The following is a 24,210-nucleotide window of genomic DNA, read 5'->3' as shown; positions in this document are numbered from 1 at the left end:
TATCCAGTAGCAGATACAGACTCAGATCACAATGTAGTAGTGATGAACAGTTGGCTGAAGTTTAAGAGATTAGTCAGGAAGAATCAATCGGCAGTAGGATAGGGAAGTACTAAGGATTGACGAGATACGCTTGAAGTACTCTAAGGCTATATAGATACAGTAAAAATGAAGAGTTCATTAGGCAATACAGTTAAAGAGGAATGTAAATTCCTAAAAAGATCAATCATAGAAACTGAAAAGAAAAACATAGGTACGACGAACCCTGAGCAACAGAAAAATTAGTTCAGTTGATCGATGAAAGAAGAAAGTACAAAAATGTTAGGGAAACTCGGGGATACATAATTAAAAGTCACTGAGGAATGAAATAAATAGGAAGTGCAGGGAAGCTAAGACGTTATGGCTGCATGAAAAATGTGAAGAAATAGAAAAAGAAATGAATGTCGGAAAGACTGACTCAGCATATAGGAAACAAAACAACCTTCGATGAAACTGAAAGCAATGATGGTAACATTAAGAGTGCAACAGCAATTCCATTGTTAAATACAAAGGAGAGAGCGGACAGGTGGATAGAGTACACTGAAGGCCTGTGTCAGGGGTAAGATTTGTCTAATGTGATAGAAGAAGAAACAAGAGTCGATTTAGAAGAGATACGGGATCCAATATTAGAATCATAATTTAAGAGAGCTTTGGAGGACTTAAGATCAAATAGGGCAGAGGCGACAGACATATTTCCGCCTGAATTTCTAAAATCATTGCGGGAAGTGACAACTAAACGACTATTCACGTTGGTGAGTAGAATGTATGAGTCTGGCCACATATCATCTGACTTTAGGAAAAATATCATCCACACAACTCCGAAGACTGCAAGAGCTGACAAGCGCGAGAATTATCAATCAATCAGCTTAACAGCTCATGCATCTAAATTACTGACAATAATGATATACAGAAGAATCGAAAAGAAAATTGGGAATTTGTTAGATGACGATCAGTTTGGCTTTAGGAAAGGGAAAGGCACCACGGAGGTAATCCTGACGTTGCTATTTATAATGGAAGCCTAAAGAAAAATCAAGACACATTAAAATGATTTGTCGATCTGGATGAAGCTTTCGACAATGTTAAATGTGAAATATGTTTGAAATTCTGAGGAATACAGGGGTAGGCAATAGAGAGAGACGAGTATTTCAAGGTGAATGGATATCAGTGATACAATACGCTGATGAAATTGCTATTCTGAGTAAAAGTGAAGAAGAATTACATAAGCTGTTGAATGGAATGAACAGTCTAATGAGTAAGTAATGAAAAGTATCAGAAATGAGAACACCGAGAAACTCAGCATCAGGTTTGATGGTCACTGATGTAGATGAAGCTAAGAAATTCTGCCAGCTAGGAAGCAAAATAACCAATGATATATGGAGCAAGGAGTATATCAAAAGCAGACTAGCAATAGGAAGAAGGGCATTCCTGGCCAAGAGATGTCTACTAGTGTCAAACATAGACATTAATTTGAGAAAGAAGTTTCTTAGAATGTACGTCTTGAGTACAGCAGTGTACGATTGTGAAACATGGACCGTGAGAAAACCAGAAGAGAAGAGAATCGTATCATTTGAGGTGTGGTGCTACAGACTAATGTTGAAAATTAGGTAGACTGATAAAGTAAGGAATGAGGAGGTCCTGCGCAGAATCGAAGAGGAAAGGAATATGTGAAAAACACTGATAAGGAGAAGGGACAGATGAGGGGAGATTGGAATACATCGAGCAAATAGTTTGGGGACGTGGGTTGCAAGTGCTGCCTACAGATGAAGAGGTTGGCACAGGAGAGTAATTCGTGACGGGCCGCACCAAACCAATCAGAAGACTGATAACAAAAAAAAAAAAAAAAAGGCGATGCGCGCAAATGCTGGCAGCGAATCCCACTATGGCGCTGAAGATAGCTTCGTGATATCACCGTACCACACGCAACGGTAATTTACCGTCAGCAGTGCCAGCACGGGCAATCTTACGAATAATTTGAGCCGTTTTCTTAATAATAAATTGTACGTGTTCTAGAAAATTGCTTCCTCGTCGTGAAGAATATCTAAACATCTACAAACAATGCTGCGTTTTACAGGGATTCCGTCAAGCCTCAGGGACGGGTTTCTGCAAGAGAAAATCTTCGCGTTAGAAATATGTTTCTACATCTACATATATACTCCGCTAGCCACCAAGCAGTGAGTGGCGGAGGGCAAAATTCGTGCCAAAGTCATATTCCCCCCCTCCCCCCCCCCCCCCTCTGTTCCTCTGTTCCATTCGCTGAACGTGCGAGGGAAAAACGACTGTCTGAACGCCTCAGTGCTGGCTCTAATTTCCATTATCTTTAAATGGTGATCATTGCGCGATTTGAAAGTTGGTGGTAATAATATCTACTCTACATTCTCTGTGAAGATCGGATTTTGGAATTTAGTGAGCAGCCCCTTCCGTTTAAAGCACCGTCTATCTGCAAGTGTGTCCCACTTTAAACTTTCTATAAGATTTGTAACTCTCTCGCGATGGCTAAATGCACCAGTGACGAATCTTGCCGCTCTTCTTTGGACCTTCTCAATCTCTTGAATCAGACCCAACTGGTATTGTAAGCTATTGTTGTTTTATGAACTGTTATAGTCAGTTTGTTGCACAAATGCTGTACCTGAGCTAACACATCATTCGTCTTTTCCTCATGTCTCGCACTGGAGTCTGCCGACACGACTGCTAGCATATCATGTGATTGCGCATCGACAGCTTCAGTAGTATCCATCCCATCCAACAGACGTAATAGAAGTTCAGTAATAAAATTACCTTTCTTTGTTCTGCAATCCATGGACACTAGCAGGCCACCAAAGATTATCAACTGCGGTTGCGATGTCAATCTTGAGCGCGAGTGCATACTTCGCTGTCGAATTTTCTACAGCAGATAGCTCTGATAACTGCATCATATATACACTTCCCTACTCTGAATCCATATTGACAATGGTTTAGGCCTCAGAGCTTCGTGTGAGCCTACAAGCGGATACAGAGCAGATGCTCCTCAACTTTGACAAAACGTTCACTAAGCTCTTCGGTGATACCGGGTCATTATCCTTCCCTTTTTAATCACTAATGCTCTAGTTGTTTTTCATACTGCCGGAGTCCTGCCTATTCGCAACGTGTTGTTTAGTAATGCTGTCAAATATGGCACTATCGGTGGACCTATTATCTGCACGACTTGAAGGCACACGCCATCCGGACGAGGTGCCTTTCCAGTTTTGTGGTTGGAAATTGCTACAGAAACTTCTTCTTGAGCGAAAAGTGTAGCCAACATCAGATCATCGTGTTCGTTATCTTGTTCGTTTCTAAGTTTGTGCGTATTTAAGCTTCTGTGTTGATGCTATCATCATGAAATAGGGCAGTTAGCAGATAGTCTACTAACTCCCTCCATCTAGCCATCCTTGAGTCCTTCTCTTTACCAACTGTAGAAATGATAGTAGGTTCCTTATACTTTTCGGTCATTAATTTATATGGTATTCCTCATATGTGAGATTGAAGTTAACTTCGTAGGCACTTCGCCCAATATGTTCTTTTGATTTTCTGAAGCGTTGAACACAGTAGACTGGAAATAGCACATGACGTATCTTCTGAGAACAGCACCTTAAGGAACACACGATTGAAGAACTGTTTTGACACAATAAGCTATAAGCAAAATATGTGAAACAGAGGAATCTAGAAGTAACGTTGAGATATAATAATGTACAAGTACAAGAACGCTGCCATAGTAATGATATAGAAAGTTAATTAAAACAATGTAAAAAACCGAAATATGTAGTAATTGACACATCAAGTTTAGTCAGTAAGAACAAAGTGCAAATTGGGAACAAAATTGGCAGAAAGAAAGAAATAACAAAGATTGAAAATAAAGTAATTACATTCCCTCAGTTGCTCAGCATGTGAACGTAATGTGCTGCAAGAGCCACGTCTTGATTATTGTTAGGACTAGCGCTAATACCACGAAGAGCACCTCTCTTCAATTCATAAAAAGCAGCCAATGCACAAAACGGATTTTCATTTTCTAATCTACTTGGTGATTTTGCATAGCATAGATGGGTTCTTACCAAGTGTTAAATTATTTATGTCCATACAATGTAGAGTTTTTGAGAATGGTACAAATTGTCACTTGAAGAGGAACATTATGCAGAAGCGAGCGTTACAGAAACAAGCAGTCCATATACAACGTTGCTATGACAGCTCAAAGCTTCAGGTGAGGCTCTAAATGACATCTTAGTCCATGATTTCCGTGAATCGTTTCAGGAGTTTTCAGTACAAATTATAATACAATTACACTCATACTTAAATGTGTAAGCATTGCACAACGAGTGACACAGTACAGATCCTCTGACTTCACCAGTGCAGCTGGTCGTGGTAGCGCTTATACACTTTATGCTTTTTTTTTTCAGTTTACCATAATACTACAGTGTCTGTTTACATCAACAGTAAAATCACTTTCATTACACTGAACACAGGGTTACGTCTAATGGCGGCTTTAAGCTGTCTATCTTGACTGTGGACCACGTGACAGCGATGCAGGTAACTCAAGAGTTGCAGCTGCATGCGGCTACATGAAGCTATTTACACTCCTGGAAATTGAAATAGGAACGCCGTGAATTCATTGTCCCAGGAAGGGGAAACTTTATTGACACATTCCTGGGGTCAGATACATCACATGATCACACTGACAGAACCACAGGCACATAGACACAGGCAACAGAGCATGCACAATGTCGGCACTAGTACAGTGTATATCCACCTTTCGCAGCAATGCAGGCTGCTATTCTCCCATGGAGACGATCGTAGAGATGCTGGATGTAGTCCTGTGGAACGGCTTGCCATGCCATTTCCACCTGGCGCCTCAGTTGGACCAGCGTTCGTGCTGGACGTGCAGACCGCGTGAGACGACGCTACATCCAGTCCCAAACATGCTCAATGGGGGACAGATCCGGAGATCTTGCTGGCCAGGGTAGTTGACTTACACCTTCTAGAGCACGTTGGGTGGCACGGGATACATGTGTACGTGCATTGTCCTGTTGGAACAGCAAGTTCCCTTGCCGGTCTAGGAATGGTAGAACGATGGGTTCGATGACGGTTTGGATGTACCGTGCACTATTCAGTGTCCCCTCGACGATCACCAGTGGTGTACGGCCAGTGTAGGAGATCGCTCCCCACACCATGATGCCGGGTGTTGGCCCTGTGTGCCTCGGTCGTATGCAGTCCTGATTGTGGCGCTCACCTGCACGGCGCCAAACACGCATACGACCATCATTGGCACCAAGGCAGAAGCGACATCGCTGAAGACGACACGTCTCCATTCGTCCCTCCATTCACGGCTGTCGCGACACCACTGGAGGCGGGCTGCACGATGTTGGGGCGTGAGCGGAAGACGGCCTAACGGTGTGCGGGACCGTAGCCCAGCTTCATGGAGACGGTTGCGAATGGTCCTCGCCGATACCCCAGGAGCAACAGTGTCCCTAATTTGCTGGGAAGTGGCGGTGCGGTCCCCTACGGCACTGCGTAGGATCCTACGGTCTTGGCGTGCATCCGTGTGTCGCTGCGGTCCGGTCCCAGGTCGACGGGCACGTGCACTTTCCGCCGACCACTGGCGACAACATCGATGTACTGTGGAGACCTCACGCCCCACGTGTTGAGCAATTCGGCGGTACGTCCACCCGGCCTCCCGCATGCCCACTATACGCCCTCGCTCAAAGTCCGTCAACTGCACATACGGTTCACATCCACGCTGTCGCGGCATGCTACCAGTGTTAAAGACTGCGATGGAGCTCCGTATGCCACGGCAAACTGGCTGACACTGACGGCGGCGGTGCACAAGTGCTGCGCAGCTAGCGCCATTCGACGGCCAACACCGCCGTTCCTTGTGTGTCCGCTGTGCCTTGCGTGTGATCATTGCTTGTACAGCCCTCTCGCAGTGTCCGGAGCAAGTATGGTGGGTCTGACACACCGGTGTCAATGTGTTCTTTTTTCCATTTCCAGGAGTGTAGAAATAGAACGATGCAGGCGGGGGCATAAGGACTGAGAATGAAGAATCATACTGAATGTTCCTAATACTAATTACGCCAGAATTCTTGCTTACAAGGAAATGGACTTGTCATGTCGAAATCTGTGTTGAGTTTTCCAAATTGTTCGACACGTTGAAAAAAATTGGTACGCAAAATTTTAGCTGAAGACGTAAACTGATAAACCATAAAAATTATGAAATATGACTTTTTTCGCATGGTTTCCGTGCTTGGAATTGGCTGGTGTGCAGCGCTCAATTCTCTCGCTTCACCATGCACCGCTCTCTTGTCACTGCTTCCATTGCTTTTGCGACGCGAGCACAAGTTCGCCGACTAAAGGCCATAACCAGACCCAACCCAATCCAACGTGAACCCAAAGCAGCCTAACAAAACGCAACGTAATCAAAAAATACCACTCATATTTCATCTGTAACATTTATTCCAAATTGGTACTGACAATATGCACATATATATGAAATCCCCAACATGTATACATTAATTTATTTTTTTCCGCTTTATCAAAAATCTGAAATATTGATACAATATTCCAACGTTTTCTGTACACCATGAACATAAATTAAGTACCAAAAGTGGCGCACCCTGTGAGCAGCAGAAGAACTTTGACGTTTTTATAGAAAAGTGGGCTGTAACTAGGTATCACACCAGCCTAATATTGGTTTATTTTGTGAAGATCTATGCGTATTTAATCATATTTAGAAACTTATAAAAGTAAAATACACAGTAATATTGTGTGAAAATTCGGAATATTCTCAAGTCAGTATACTGAAAGTTGCAGGGATCTTTCCATAATATTTTTCTATAATAATGCTCCGTAAAATGAATTTGATTGATGGAAAGTCCTCGGTCTAACGGTTGACGTTCATCCGTCCTACCAGGTTCAGTCTAAAGTATCTGTACATCTTCATCGGCGTCAATTCTAAATGCTACTGATAATAATTCAGAATTTGTGTGACATGATCAGGGATTTAGAATGAGAAGAGGTTTGGTTTCACTAAATGGATGAAAAGCGTGTCTCACAAAAAAGTAGTACTTTTACTAGACTTTGATGTGTCTATCACAAGACTTTCTATCCAGAATATTGACATTTTCACACATGGTGCAAATTGTTCGGTCGATTCTTGAAGAGAAATAAATAACGTAGGTAACAGTGGTTCCCAACTTGAGGGTAATTTCCCCGGAGGACTACAGTGAAATTTCCTGAGGGGTTGCTCAAAACAGTTCTACTGTATTTCGACCACGAAGAAAAATTTTTGTAAAAGATCAATATTGTTATCACTGTTTTGTAAGACTTTAATGCTGACTACGTAAGTTGCCAGAATAATATCTTTTTTAAACACTAGCATTAAGGCCTGACACACTGTGATGTAGGTTAGAGCTTAAACAACTGTAGGGATATCATCCTTCTTGTTCTTCACATAGTGTACCTACTACACTTGTACTTTGTACCATGTATCTATAACAATAGAAATGAGACGTATATATTTAAATATCTGATGAAAATGCCTTCTCCGAGGAGTAGGTACTTCTCGCAATGGACAGAAATTGCTTCATTATTCATTTCATAAGTGATAAATGAGGTAATTGACAGCAAAATACAACATAACTGTGTAGTGTGTATTACATTGGTGAAGAGGCTATACGTTATTATCAATATTACTACTTTCATTATTATTATTATTATTATTATTATTATTATTATTATTATTATTATTATTATTATTATTATTATTATTATTATTATTAGTGGCTTGTGTTAGATAATACCAAAGGCTGCTTGATGTCTTCCAGTTTTTGCTAGTTCAGAAGTAAGCAGCCCAGCGATAAAGTGATTTACAGCAGTATGTACAGTGCACACATTTTAACTTGGTATATTTTACATGGAGGGGCAAGGTGTCTGTGAAGCTAGTGTCGCAAGGGGGAGGACTTGTGCAGGAGAAATATGTTTTGTAAGAAGTGTCTGCCCTCACTGTGGATAGTAAACTTTCCTTTCCGGGAAGGAGTTGTAGGTATAACTTTCGGTGGCCTGAGACTTGTTACATCACATGGTGGTAAATTATATTAGCTCAAGCCGAGCGGCTCTTGTCATGTTTAAGATTTTGAAGGTGAATACATTATTGATGACTAAAATCTCTGTTATGTTTATCTGTTGTGTTCCTGCAAGTTATGGAAAAGAGCTACAGACTTATGCACCAATCCAATATATATAATTCCTCATTATTGCTTGTATGTTATGACGTTGTGTCCTTGCGAAGTTCAGAGAGTAAGACTGGATGAATTCAGAAAAAGTTGTACAACATTAGAAGACAATATCTTCCATTGATCCGATGGTTCGATATGGCTTTTCTGATAATACATTTTGCTCCACACAAGGATAACCAATGCGCACCAGACGAATTAAATAATACGTTTCGTATGTATCTTTCATGTACGCAGTACATTACATTTACCGCAACAGAGTGGCGCAACCAATTCATTGAAGTGCCCAATATTAAGAGAAAAGAGAGTCATCGTCTAATAATGAAATACTGATAACATTAACAACGAAGTGCGACGTGATTGCAACATTCACTACAATGGTCAGATGCTTGACAATTTAGGTTCGCGTCTTTTCAACGATCTGCTATCGAACCTAGAAATGTATCGTCCACAGAGAAAATACCTCACCAGGTATAAGGTTTCGTTTAGACGCAATCAATATCGTGAAGTTCTTCTGAGAAATCTTCGGTACCCTTCTGCACTGTCACCTAATATAATCGAAATACATTCCTAAGGATTAGCTGAGGCGGTTATGCGAGTTAAAACTTTCAAGCAAAGACAACGCAGTACATCTTCAGAAGCTAGACTAGCGTCCAGTGTACCTCAGGCGAGTGCAATAGGACCATTACTGTTCACTATCATAGGTACGAAATATCTGCCTTGCACTGTTCTTAGCTCTATGCACCTGTTCGCAGCTATGCCGTTAGAAAATTGTTACGAAATTCATGAAGACTTCAAGACCATCAATGCCAGGTGTATAGACTGTAGATGAGGCTAACATACATACGTATAATGTAGCGTGCCTACTATACCATACTGGGGAGTGCAGCACCAGAAGTCACTCATCTCTCCCACATTACTAAACGGATAAATAGATCACCCAATCCCAGTTGCAGGTTGTCTTTCTAATACCGTACAGAAGCAACAAAAATTTGATTTTCGTATTTCATACTATTATTTACCAAACTTAAAAATCTAAAATGCGGTTATAATCTAAAGTTTTAACACGGTACGTTAAGTACTGAAGTTAGGAACTGAGGCAGCGTAATTCACGGCTCAAAAATTACCCAGACCATGCTCTTTGTGTGATTGGTAATGAGAACACCTGACGACTTTCAAGAAACTTTCCACATCAACGTCTCCTAAACCTCTTCACACTTATAGCCGCGCACAATAATGTTTGGAAAACGGTCAATCGCTTACTAAATGATTCAAATGGCTCTGAGCACTATGGGACCTAACTTCTGAGGTCGTCAGTCCCCTCGAACTTAGAACTACTTAAACCTAACTAACCTAAGGACGTCACACACATCCATGCCCGAGGCAGGATTCAAACCTGCGACCGTAGCGGTCGCGCGGTTCCAGACTGTAGCGCCTACAACCGCTCGGCCACTCCGGCCGGCGCTTACTAAATGTTCGTTGCTCTTGTGGTAAAACTTCAGAATCAAGCATGACGTTTTAATTCATTATTACTATTAACTTCGTTCGCCACCCTTTCTGCAGACAGTAGTCAGTTGTACCAGTAAAGATAGCTACAATATTTCACAAAATAACACATAGTTTAGGAAAAAAACTAGATTTTCCGAAAAATACACTCATTTTAAAAGTAATGAGACGTCGAAGCTGCTTTATACATAAGAGTTCTATTCTTTTCAGAGTAGGACGTGAGGGGCTCCTGGTTATAATCTGTGGCAACTGTCAAGTCCTTGGGAGCATCTACAGTCTACACGAAGCGATTAGAGGTGGGACGACCACATAATTCTACACGTGGGTCAGACAGTGCACGTTCATCGACGGACAATGTAATACACTCACGACGAAAGTCGTTGACAAATCCTTCGTTCGACCCACTCCTTTCATTGTCAATCCGCGGTCCTTATAAAAATAGATATACAAAAGAGAGACAGATTATTCATATCAGAACCAGGCAATTAGTCAAGGGTTTATTCTTCCATTGCTAGAGCATCACAAAAAAAAAAAAAAACTTTCAGGGAGCTCACGAGACAATAAGAGCCAAGAAACACATAGAAATTTATTATTTCATCAGTTATATATCATGCATCCTGAATACGGTGGTAAAAATCAAACGAAATTGAGCTTCAACATAGAGGAAATTCCCATGCAGCACATACAATAATGTGACTTTGATAGTACAATTATATTCGTACATGTAAATTTTAACACTTGTCGAACGGCATCAATACAAAGGCAATACAACTGTGCAATCTTTAATATGAACAAGCGGAAAACGTTTTGTAGCATATAAATGTCCCCACATTCGCATCGTACATTCAAGAAATGATATATGCTCGTTGACAATTGCTACGAAATACAGACGTAGTGGAATAATCACAGATAATGACAGACGACATGGAATACAATACGTACATAATATACTCTGAGTGGAACATCCGCAATGAAAAATGCTACAGATTTCTCCGCGCGGTAAAACAGGATAACATACATAAATAGCGTTCATGTTTGATCCACGTCAGGCGCACAACATCAAGTTTGATATCGGAATCTGAGTAAAGAATTTGCCCTCCTCGGGCACTAATGCACATTTTGCTCCTGTCGTTAACGTTGGCTATCAAACTGTTCAGCAGTCCTTGGATGATATTGCCCACTCCTCTATCAGAGAGGTTTTCCTTTCATGCACAGTTCGGGGAGGGGGTGTCGCTGAGAAATACTTCTACCAAGAATATCCCTCGCATGCGCTATAGCTTTTAGGTCCAGAATAAGCATGCCACTCCATACGTTCAATATCTTCAGTTTTCAGTGTGTCCGACACCTCAGCAGTTCTTTGTGGGCGGACACTGTCGTCCATAAGATCGAAAGTACGAACCTGTCGCACTCCTAAACAGACGGACATGATCCAGAATTATCTCGCACAATAACGCCGTGCTTTAAATGGACCTCGCACAAAGATACACAGCGGTGTTCGCTCATTGTGCATAACGCCTTCCCGTACCATAACGCTTTTCTTTTTTTTTAAATCGTCAACATTCAGTGGTCTATAACGTGTTCCCCTCTCTCTCTCCACACTAACTAACGGCCAGAATCACGTGCCACAATGAAGCGGTATTCATTGGAGAACCACTTTTGTTGACCCCAACCAACATACTCTGCACCAACTAACTCTTCCTCGACGATGAAGTGGTTAATGTGGGATGAGTTCAACAGCCTTCCGAGCGTACAAACCAACCTGATTTAATCGCTGCGAAATGGAGTGAGATATCTGTTTCTTTTCGCCATTAGTATCGGTCCTCTTGCAGTATGGTGGTCCGTCTTATACCAACGGCATGCTTTTGGAAAGCGTTTGCACTAGTGTCCTTTCTTAAGCGCGAGATGACACTTTTGGACTCAGCAATTACTTTGGCCACAGTGGTGGCACTTGACTGGCTTCGAACCGTTCAACTGCTATTCCACGATCCTTAGTATTTACATCATGTCTTGTAAATGTGTTGTCGAACGACATGGAATACCTTCGTAAAACAACGTACTGCGTGAACTGTCGAATGCATGCAAAGCGCTCGTGCAGAGGATCGTTACAGTTAATAAGTCGCGCCATCTGCATTTCATTTTATTATCATTGATCGGGTGTTCCGTAGCAATTGTTGGCTGCTCCATAGCAACTGGCAGTTGTTCCTTAGAAGTGTCAGTTGTTCCTTAGCAACTGTCAAGCAGTATATAAATTCGAATGGTAATTTGATGGTACCAAGAAAGTCGTGTAAACAGCTTTCATTACTATTTACAACCAGATCTGCAGTTTTTCACTCACTGTCAACATATTAATCGTAATACTGCCTAGAACTTACCACTTACGGAGATGCGCGGACTGGAGATAGGCACAGTAGACTCCTTGTTGTTCCGTACGTGTGGGAGGTAGAATGCGGAACGTCAGAGTGTTTAGCAGCTTCGTCCTATATGCACTCACGAGGTCACTTGATCCAGTATGTACGGAAAGTATGATGCACGTGACCTGAAATGAAAACAAAAATGCTCACAATCTCATTTCCATTTCGACTTCTGAAAGATTTACGTAATAGTCTCGTACGTCCATAACGAAATATGCGTTTGTAACCGTGTCCTGAAGACGGCAAAGCAACATCAACGTAAGTGCTTCTATTCATTTGTAGTGACGAAGTGACAGGCTCAACTTCGCGTACTCAGTCCTAAACTTTTTTTACCAGCAGTTTGTTGTATTATCGTCGTGATCATTGGAAGACATTTCGGTGACAGGAAGAATTATGTTTCTTGGTTCGTACGTGAATTGTGTAAATGGTCCTTCCTGTAGTATCTCACATTTACGATTATATGACGTTGGCCACAAGCAAATATTTCTAAAGACCATTGTGCCTCTTCTGTTGACGTAACTGTCAAACATAGTGTATGATGATACGCACAATACAGCGCTTAGTCAACATTAAAATTGCTGAGGGTTATAGAATATTGACTACAGAAGTGCAAATTACAGAAAATGTGCACCAGTAACCAAAAGGAACATCTAGCCGTCTTGTGAGCACTAGAGGAACTAGATTAATTACGCAAAAAAAGAGTATTTTAAACGAAGCTATAATATGCAGATGAATTACAAGATAAAAAAATTAAAAGGAAGCTGTAACACGCACGGACAGTCGAATTACGCTGGGTTCACTGAAAAATACCTGAAATCAAAAATGTATTACAGAACAGATCAGAAACAAAAGTAGGGAAGGAATCGAATGGAAAAAAGTCAGCAAGAAACTTTTAGGAATGAATTTTCAGGCAAGTTTGACAATAGATATCTACATAAAACTTAATAGGAAGCTGCAAGAGAATTCGTGCACCTGTGTTCAAAAATAAATTAAAATGTGCTAAAAAAGAAAAGAGGGAAAAGGACTGGGCTGAACTTTAAAAGAGACGAGCACAGAGGAGTTTACCCCGACTGTTAAAAGTCGTCTTTCCATTATGTCATCATCGGCCTCTAATCTTGCAACATTGTTAGCTGGGCACGGGAAGTTATACTGCCATCGGTTCAGACAAGTCCCCAATGGTGGTTGCACATGTCGTGAACATAATAATGAGAGAGATATTTAGGAAGAGCATTACACAAAAGGGAGTTAGGTGACCATTCGGCAACCAGTTTTAATAATTTCACAAATTTTGTAATGTAATAAACTTTTCCAACATATAAATACACAGTCCAGTCAGAAGAATCCGGACACCTGTTAGTGGACACTAAACCAGTTAAGATAGTGATGCTGGATACTGGACCGAAGTCATATTCTCAGTCATAGCAAAGGTGCTCCATTGCGATCATGTCGGGTCCTTGATCAGGGCACTCTGTTGTTGTCCCTAAACCATTGTCACACAAATGCTGCAGTATGACAGGGTGTATTCTCGTGCTGATACAATCAATTATCGTCTGCGAACAGCTCCTCTACCGTATACAGTACACAGTGCTGTATTTGTATCCTTCCACATTTAGCGTATTCATAGGCGCATTAAGGGAAGCAGTCACTATCTAAGAAAAAGCGCCATAAACATCACCACCTCCTCTCTACTTCACTTTTGGCACTACATATGATGGCAGGTAATACTCTCCAATAATTCGCCAGACCTAAGCTCTTTTATTGGATTGTCAGAGCGTATAGCATGATGCATCACTCCAAATCACTCTTACCGATCATCCACTGCCAGTGCTGTCTCTCTTTGCACCGCCACAGGTGTAGCTTAACATTGAGTACTGAAATCTATGGCTTATGAGGCGCTGCTCGACCACTGTACTTCCTTCTTACTTTGAGCTAACTGGGCTGTTGATAGCGCTTTGAAACTCAAGAATAATTTTTTCGGAAGGTTACGTGCGATATTTTAAAACCAAGCTCCACAATGGCCGATGGTCCACGTCCGTCAGCGCATGACATGTGCTTGATCTTGGTTTAGCTGGGATTGTTCCTTAGCGTTTGCACTTCACACTCACGTCATCGACTGCCCCCTTGGGCAGCGTTGTAAGTGTTCGTTAATCAGGTGACATACAATAACTTGTTCATGTTCGACGTCATCGAGCCCCCCTGACCGACACCGCTTCTCTAGTGATAACAAAATACACCCCGCATCCTTTTATAATGGCTTTTCTATTGACAGCACAGTACACCCCTCCCCCTTTTATAATGGCGACTCCGCCTCTCGCTATATCCAGTGGTCAATTTCGCATTGCATATGATCAATCACATTACTTGTAGAAAACCTGATGTGGTGTACACATTTGTTCTTATAACAAGATCTTAATATTTTTGCATATTATTACGAAAGCTCGAATTAAAAGAATGTGAAACACAGTGAAACGTACTCCTATATATGTAATTAACTTCATATTTTCACTCACTTAGTGGTAATTCATTCCCTTTAGCCTTGTTCTTCGCATATCTTGTCCAGAAATTAAACATAAAGCATTAGAAACATTAAAATGGATATGACGCAAAAACAGATAAACACTAATCAAGAATCGGTCGTGTCAGTGTTTGATATGCAATTTCTCTCGCAAGAGTACCCTAACGTTCTAACAGCATTTGCCTTCGCTACAAGTAGATTTATACAGTCATCGCTCTGCACGGATAGCCCTGGATTTCACCGAGAGAACTCTTCAAGTATAATCGTCTGCGAATTAGGGTTCGGCAAATGAGCGGAACACGAAGCCCAGTACATTTACCCGGACGTTCCCCGCCGCACGTAGCGTACGCCAAGGTGAACGTGTTATTTTATTTTAAGCCACGAACGAACAAACGCTAACTCTCGAGTGACAGGCACATGTTTGAAACTAAGTACATCAATCTTGCGGGCCCCTATTGCGTATCCGCTTTGCAGTTGCTACACCCAAAATAGGAGAGAAGGAAGGAAGGTTAGGGTTTAACGTCCCGTCGACATCGAGGTTATCAGAGATGGAGCGCAAGCTCGGAATATTTCAAGGAGGAAGAACGAAACCGGCCATGCCCTTTCAAAGTAAACATTTCAGCAGTAGCCTGTAGACGTAAAACCAAACTCTGGATGACTGTACGCGGATTTGAACCGTCCTACTCCCGACTGCGAGTACAGTGTGCTAGGCACTGCGTCAAATCGCACGGTGCACCCAAAATAAATGTAATAATCTTTGTCTACTTATCGATATAGCATCTCAGTTTTCTTACCTTGAGGGCCAGCTAACAATATTTGCAACAAGAAAGAAACCTGCTGTCGTAATTGCCGTGTACATCTCGTTGGCTAGACCTGTCCAGTACAATCTAACATTTGCCTACGTAGCCGAGGTCGCTAAGGTGCTGTGGCGTTCGACGCGGAAAAATCTGGTTTGAATCCTGATGGCGGAAAAAATTTTCAACGCCAGTACTTACTCAGCAATTAGAGGAGTAGCAGTGGTTTAAAGTTATTGGCCAAAACATATCGTACTATGTTGCGAAGTAAACTTTAACTCTCTGCAATGTCTTATGGAATGAGAACACATTGCACAGTAAGTTATGGTTCTTCTGCCGAGTCGTGATTTTAATTCGGCAACTCTCTTGGTGCTCGTTCACCCTCTTCCTTCTCTCATCATGATGCAACACAAACATGACATCGCGTTATGTACGCACCTGCAGTCAACAGATATACAGAAGACGCACCTATCACACAACACAAGGACAGCGACCATCATATGCGCAGGAAGAAAATTGCTTCGTGTTAGGCAACTGACCATATCCTGTCGGTCTCGTAGCCAGCAACACCACACGACACATCTTCCACTGCACCGACCATCACCAACACACTCAAAAAATATATCCGATTGATATGGAATGAGCCTCTCTGACGAGAATGATGCTCCTAACCGAGCTTAATTGATACAGTCACACTCACTATCACTTTCACTTCAAATTGCAGCGGCAGTATTGCAGCAGTGCCTTGTAATTGGGAACTGGTGAAATACCTGTAGGTCATCTCTGGAGATGACGCTAAAGCGACAGCCCTGGAGCACATCAGTATTGTTGTCGTGTACGTTGTCACACGTCAGTTGAGCAAAGTTGATGCGTTTAGCACCCAGGCCACCTGCCGATGAGTGAGACATGAGCAGCAGAAGCAGCAGCAGCGGCCAGCACATGCTGCCGCAGCGGCGCCCGCAGTTACACGGATTCGACTGAACGCCAAAGGACGCCAAATACGTCACACGTTATGCCAACGTCCCCTCCTTCCCCCCCCCTCCCCCCCTCCCCCTCTCCCTCCGCGAGCACCGATTAGTCCGAGATCTCGAGCCAAACCTGTTCAGCACGTAAACGCCAACCTGTCTGCCTCGGTCTCGTCATACTGTCCCACCATTATATTTTTTGCACTCATCGTTCACTCCGTTCAATGTGGTACACTTTCAAAGCCTAATAGTTTACTCTGTTATGTGTACCTACTTATCCGCGATCTAGAGAGTAAGAGAAGTTATGTTTACCAACATTTACAATTTTTCATTTGTATATAAAACGAAAACTCTGCTACTGGCAGAATATTAGAGCAACATTAAATCAATAGCAAAGATAAAAAAAATGAATATCAAGAGTTGCAATCATGAGTGCTTGTGTAATGTAACGACCTAGGACTTCTGCTACTAAATGTGCGCGCGTAAAAAAATTAATCACAACCAGAGGACATCATGCTAATATCGTGTAACGCTGTGTCTACCCTTGACAACGGTCTCAGTTTGGCGAGGAAGTGAGTTTACAAGTTCCTGAAGCAGCTGCGACGCGTAGTGGATTACAACCCGGACTTCGGGAATAGTTGCTGCATTTCACTCTCTGTTCTCAGTTGCCTTCATACATTTTCTGTGGGATTAAGATCGGTTTAAATTCGGAAATTCGAGGTAAGTTCCTATGGGACCAACATCGCTCCCTAGGCTCACACACTACTTAATCTAACTTAAGGGGACCACACCGTGGTTCAGGTAAAAAAAATCTATTTTCGGCTTTCATAATATTTCGATAGATTAAGGTTTTATTTAAGTACTCTGAAAAGGATTTTGCTGAAAAAAATTTTTTTTCGAGCATTTAAAGAACATTTTCCTACCACGTGTGTTTATGTGCCACGCCCACTTTTCTGCCACCGACTTTTCTGCATATATTTTAGATTTTTATATCCCCTACATTTCACGTTAGGGATGTTTTTTCAATCCCGAGTGTGTTGGCTATCCTCGGAATGCAACGGTCGGTATTCTTTTGTTTCTGCTGTTTGTAAACAACACGCTTTCAAACACGCGGTTAGTTTTGTTCAAGTGTGATTGCGAGTAGTTGTTATACTTAGGCGGCCGAAGTGGTCGAGCGGTTCTAGGCTCTACAGTATGGAACCGCGCGACCGCTACGGTCACAGGTTCGAATCCTGCCTCTGGTTGGTTAGGTTTAAGCAGTTCTAAGTTCTAGGGGACTGATGACCACAGCAGTTAAGTCCCATAGTGCTCAGAGTCATTTGAACCATTTGTTATACTCACGTTTGTAGTGCTTGTTTACGTGTGTTTTGTTGTGTTTATTGAAGATGACGAAACGTAAAGGCATTTTCAAGAAACGACGATGTAGAGGAAACAAGTTTAGAAAGTTTTCTGTACAAGGTTATGTCGCCTGCCAACGATGTTTCTAATTGTAATTCTTCAACAAGTGCATCATCAAAGAAGATTTCACCATTACAAGAGAGTTACAACGAATTTACTGTAAGTGACAAGGAGTACAGTAACATTATTATAAACTTGAGAATATTATCAGATGTAATTTCTAAATTTGTACAATGTAGACAGTGTGGTGAGCCGCAGAGTGTGAAAATTTGTGAGAGTGCCAGTGGGAGAAAAGGCCTAGCAATTGCTTTGGATTTAATTTACACTAAATGCTCAGCTGTGATTTCATTCTGAGTTCTTAAAAACCAGATGCAAGTGGCCCTTATGAAATCAATATTAGATTAGTTTATGCCTTACGATCCATTGGCAAGGGCATGGCTGCAGGGAGAACATTTTTTTCAGTGATGAACTTACATCAACCACCAAATAAATTTGCAAAACTGATTGCAATACTAGAGAAAGCTGTATGTGAGGTCAGTGAGGAAAGCATGAAACTGGCTGCTAGGGAAGCAGTGCAAGAAAATGATGGATGTTCGGACATTGCAGTTGCACTTGATGGAAGTTGGCAGAAAAGAGGACATACTTCACTGAATGGAGTAGTGACTGCCACGAGTGTAGACACCGGTGATAGATGTGGAGATAATGTCTAAATATTGCAAATGTTTTAAAGTCAATGAACATAAAGAACACAACTGAGTGGCTAATTTTAGAGGAACAAGTGGTGGTATGGAATTTCATGAGTACAACAAATATTTCATCGCTCCGTAGAAACAAGAGGCGTACGGTACACCAAATATTTGGGCGATGGTGACAGTAAGGCATACAACAATGTGATGAATTCTATTCCATATGGAGATGCCATTATTACCAAAATTGAATGTGTAGGCCATGTTCAAAAACGTTTGGGAACAAGGCAGAGAAAACTAACTGATTATATGAGAGGAAAAAAATTATATGGTGGAAAATTGTTGACCGGACAGGGTCAGTTAACTAAAACTGAAATAGAAAACTTTCAGATATACTATGGGCAGGAAATTAGGAGAAAAAGAAAATCTGGAGGCAATGAAGAGAGGTGTTTGGGCCATATTCTTCCATAAGTCCCCTACTGATGATAAGCCATGTCATGGATTGTGTCCATCAGGAGAAACTTCGTGGTGCAAATACAATAGGGCTCAGGCAACTGGAGAATCTTATTCTCACCAGCATTCTCTTCCTGCTGCTGTTATTACAGCAATTAAACCTATTTTCAGAGACTTGGCTCATCCTGACCTTCTAAGGAAATGTCTGCATGGGCAGACACAGAACCCAAATGAAAGTTTCAACAGCATAATTTGGAACCGCCTTCCTAAAACTGTATTTGTAGGCATGCATACAATGAAACTAGGAGTTCATGATGCTGCTGTTACATTCAGTTGTGGTAATATTGGAAAGTGTTGGGTACTGAAAAAGTTGGAAACTAATCCTGGCGAAAATATGATCACTGGGCTGCAACACTGCGATAAAATGAGGATAGCCGATGCAGATAGGTCTGCATCTAATATGGCCAAGAAAGCAAGACAAACATCCAGGAAGGTGAAAAAGGAGCTGGAAGACCTGATAGAGGGCAAAGAAGGGCCATCATATGCAGCAGGTCAGTTTTAATTAACTATAAGTAACAAATTTCAAAACTTATTTCTTTAAAGTCAATTTCCCGCAAACTAAAATTTTCAGTACATATGCCCCTTATATCAGAAACTATCATAGATAAATGAATGAAATTTTCAGAGACTCTGCATAACATAAAAACCCACCTCTGGTACTACATTCATTAATATTCCCCGCTTAGGAAGTTCACAAAAAATTATGTTTGTTAATAAATTTAAAAAAGTATTTCTTAAAAACTAGAAAATGGATAAAGTAAATTTTAGCACAGTTGACTCTATTAGCATCATGCAACATGCAGTAAAAATATTAAGGTCCTGCATCAAATAGCTTTTTTTCAGAAATGGGTCAAATACTTGCTTAAATTAATACGGATTAGATAGGCAGGATGTGGTCCCCTTAAAGTAACTTACGCTAAGGACAACACACACACACCCGTACCCGAGGGAGGACTCGAACCTCCGGCGGGGGCAGCCGCGCGAACCGTTGCAAGGCGCCTTAGAACGCACGGCTACCACGCGCGGCTAAGGTCAGTTGACTTAGCGAGCCACTCGAAGTGCTCTATGAGGCCTGGCAGTCAAACCATGGAACTTTGAACAATGGTACTGTCAGCTTTGGAGACGGGAGTGCCCATAGCATACTTGTACTGAATATGTAATGGCAAGGGCAACACCTCACCCTCGAGAGTCTTGAAGTGAGCATCCTTCATGTTCACAATAATCTCAATGATGGGCCCAATCCACATAAGAAAGAGGCCCCCAAAATTTCCTAGAACCACCTCTACACACTGGAGGTTAAATGCCTCATAGATTCGTCGCTGGACTCGATTACTTGCACTATTTGGAAAGAGGCAAAACTGTTGAGATCCCCTATTATACCCGCAGGACAGGACAGAGAGCATATTGTGTGGAAAGGGGCAAAAATGAGTTGCTGTAAGTTGCACTCGACATACTAGTTAATTCATTTGACAAACATTACAAGAGTAAAGAAAACATTAAAAACAAAGCAAGCCAAACATTGCTTTTAGAACTAAATTCCCGGCTAAATGCGCCATTGACTCGCATGCCTCAAGGGCAAAAAAACTTTATTTTAAAAGCGGCTGAAGGCCAATCACTTAAGACTCCAAAACAAGAATTTGAATTTTAAAAGGCAGATGGCCTCATCTTAAAACATCTCTGAATTAGGCTGAAAGCCCAAACAATCTCACGCCTTAAAGGCAAAACAACTTTAATTTAAAATCTGCTGGAAGCCATACATAAACAAACAACAAGGACAAATAAGAAAAGGCAGCACATCAAACGGCGCTTAGAAGTTTCCAAGGGTCGGCCTGGAATGCAAACACTAAAGCTTGCTTTGGTGAGACAGGCAGTCAGCCCAACTAATTCTCAATCCGACGGCAACCCAACCGACAGACAGTCAACAGACCAAGCGACAGGATAATTTCTGCTCCACCCGGCCAGCACACAACAGGGAGTTCAATGGAACAACGCAGAAGGTATCGGCGCCCACAACGAATTACACATTCAGCTGTCAAACTACACCCCGTGCTGGACAGCCAGAACACGACGAGGAAAATACATTGCCTGAATTTACGTCAGCGGCCAGGGCAGGCAACCTGAACGTTAACGGCCACAAGGCAGAAGACCCCGCAGGTGAACTTCAATTCAAAAATAATCTAGTTAAACTCCGCAGGAGGGCGACTAGAATTTCGCCAACTTGAAAACACACGTCATTGCTCTAGGGAATGTCCCAACAGCCCACAACGCAATTTAAACGGCACAATGTGAACGGTTGGGGCTGGTTGGTAGATTAAGTAAAGACTCGTGTCCGGGATCGGTGAGCCACGGACCTCGTAGCAATGGGAACAGCCTTCACAATTCCGACCGACGCCGCCAGCGACCTCAGCCAGACAAGCGCCACGGAGACTTCTTCGCTGCTCCACGCCAACCGACCAACTTCCCAGGCCCGGAAACGGTGAAAGGACCAAATATACGTCAGCCGTTGAGACGACCAACCAACGGTCGTCCCGCTCCAATCTCCTTCCGTCGGACTGTTCATGTGTGTCGCCAGCGGTCGGCGAACACTGGCTGTCGGCGCCTCCCGGGCGCTCCGTCCCCGACTTCACTGCTGCTGGGTCCCGACTGCACTGCTGGTCCGTGCCGAACTGACTGCCAGACGGACGACGATCCAGAAATACTATCGGTTGCACCAGAGATGGTACGACAGGGCACTTATCGATACGCGCTGCTGCTGCCGCTCACGAGCAAGTAAGGCAGGAAGTTAGTGACGCCAGTAAATGGAAAAGAAAACGAGGCGGCAGTACCGTAATAGAAGATGACAAACAATAAATGGGATAAACGCGAGCCATGCACGGCTCAACTGTGACTGATCAGACCGTAGCATATGAGTACAGTCAGCTAATGGTCATTTTCTGCGTTTTTTAGCACCGCGAATGCGCGCAACATTATGTGCCGCTTTGTGCTTTTGCGTGGCACCCAACTGCAAACGACCATAATATGCAGTATCTTTCATTATATTCATTTCGAAACTGGTTGAGATGATCTCATATTCGCTGATAGCAGCAATCTGTCGGCTTGTCACTGGCTACACGTGACACTTGTTCAGGATATTTTTATGACCACTGTCCTTACGCCATGTTACATGGCATCTTTGTAGATACGTTGCACAGTCCGCATTGATACAAAATGATATTGGGCAACTATTAACGGGATGGCAATGGTCTCGTCGAAACGAGACTGCTGCATTGCATCATTCTGTCAACGTCGATCAGTTTTACTCTGCAGATTCCATAGAGCCGATTCGTACAAATATGACACATCAGTATGGTAGGTTACGTTAACGGATGGAAGGCCGTCGAATCGCCTAATACTAATTCTAAATCACCTACGACCATTGTGCTCTATAATCTCTTATATCCACGAAAGAAAGAAATTGTAACAATGATCTACGCACATACTCTGACGAAAAAAAATTCAGTACCCTCGATCACATGGTTATTTTATCGACAAGTGAGGTGGAAGGTAGTTCATTATTGTAGGAGCATACGATAACGCATAGATAACAAATGAACCACACATGTCACCATAAAGGATGTCCAAACAGTCGCATAAATACGTAGTGTAGGGTGTATTCTCGCATTCAAACGATCATAAAAGTGCCGAATATCATCCTACGAATACAAAAGTCTCAAAAATGAGATCGACAGGAAGTGCGAAATGGCTAAGCAGGCATGGCTAGAGTACAAATGTAAGGATGTAGAGGCTTATCTCACTAGGGGTAAGATAGATACTGCCTACAGGAAAATTAAAGAGACCTTTGGAGAAAAGAGAACGACTTGTATGAATATCAAGAGCTCAGATGGAAACCCAGTTCTAAGCAAAGAAGGGAAAGCAGAATGGTGGAAGGAGTATATAGAGGGTCTATACAAGGGCGATGTACTTGAGGACAATATTATGGAAAGGGAAGAGGATGTAGATGAAGATGAAATGGGAGATATGATACTGCGTGAAGAGTTTGACGAAGCTCTGAAAGACCTGAGTCGAAATAAGGCCCCGGAATTAGACAACATTCCATTAGAACTACTGACAGCCTTGGGAGAGCCAGTCCTGACAAAACTTTATCATTTGGTGAGCAAAATGTATGAGACAGGAGAAAGACCCTCAGACTTCAAGAAGAATATAATAATTCCAATCCAAAAGAAAGCAGAAGTTGACAGATGTGAAAATTACCGAACTATCAGTTTAATAAGTCGCGGCTGCAAAATACTAACGCGAATTCTTTACAGACGAATGGAAAATCTGGTAGACGCCGACCTTGGGGGAGATCAGTTTAGATTCCGTAGAAATGTTGGAACACGTGAGGCAATACTGACCCTACGACTTATTTTAGAAGCTAGATTAAGAAAAGGCAAACCTATGTTTCTAGCATTTGTAGACTTAGAGAAAGCTTTTGACAATGTGGACTGGAATACTCTCTTTCAAATTCTGAAGGTGGCAGGGGTAAAATACAGGAAGCGAAAGGCTATTTACAATTTGTACAGAAACCAGATGGCAGTTATAAGAGTCGAGGGGCATGAAAGGGAAGCAGTGGTTGGGAAGGGAGTGAGACAGGGTTGTAGCCTCTCCCCGATATTGTTCAATCTGTATATTCAGCAAGCAGTAAAGGAAACAAAATAAAGATTTGGATTAGGTATTAAAATCCACGGAGAAGAAATAAAAACTTTGAGGTTTGCCAATTACATTGTAATTCTGTCAGAGACAGCAAAGGACTTGGAAGAACAGTTGAACGGAATGGACAGTGTCTTGAAAGGAGGGTATAAGATGAACATCAACAAAAGCAAAACGAGGATAATGGAATGTAGTCGAATTAAGTCGGGTGATGCTGAGGGAATTAGATTAAGAAATCAGACACTTAGGAAGCAAAATAACTGATGATGGTCGAAGTAGAGAGGATATAAAATGTAGACTGGCAATGGCTAGGAAAGCGTTTCTGAAGAAGAGAAATTTGTTAACATCGAGTATAGATTTAAGTGTCAGGAAGTCGTTTCTGAAAGTATTTGTATGGAGCGTAGCCATGTATGGAAGTGAAACATGGACGATAAATAGTTTGGACAAGAAGAGAATAGAAGCT

General features: G+C 42.1%; 1 protein-coding gene across 1 annotated transcript in view; it reads right to left on the bottom strand.

The window, feature by feature from the left end:
- LOC126194578 (toll-like receptor 2) overlaps positions 1-16,456 on the bottom strand; it is a 121,895-nt gene extending 105,439 nt beyond the window's left edge. Inside the window, exons 1-2 of the mRNA XM_049932786.1 lie at positions 16,267-16,456; positions 12,149-12,312 (exon numbers count right to left, since the gene is read on the bottom strand). Coding sequence (XP_049788743.1) covers positions 12,149-12,312; positions 16,267-16,437 — 335 coding nt within the window. The 5' untranslated portion in view covers positions 16,438-16,456. The remainder of the gene's footprint in view (positions 1-12,148; positions 12,313-16,266) is intronic.
- Positions 16,457-24,210: the final 7,754 nt, after the last annotated feature.

Source organism: Schistocerca nitens, chromosome 1 (genome assembly GCF_023898315.1).
Source record: "Schistocerca nitens isolate TAMUIC-IGC-003100 chromosome 1, iqSchNite1.1, whole genome shotgun sequence".
NCBI classification, from domain to species: Eukaryota; Metazoa; Arthropoda; class Insecta; order Orthoptera; family Acrididae; genus Schistocerca; species Schistocerca nitens.
This window is presented reverse-complemented; position numbering and strand designations above follow the sequence as displayed.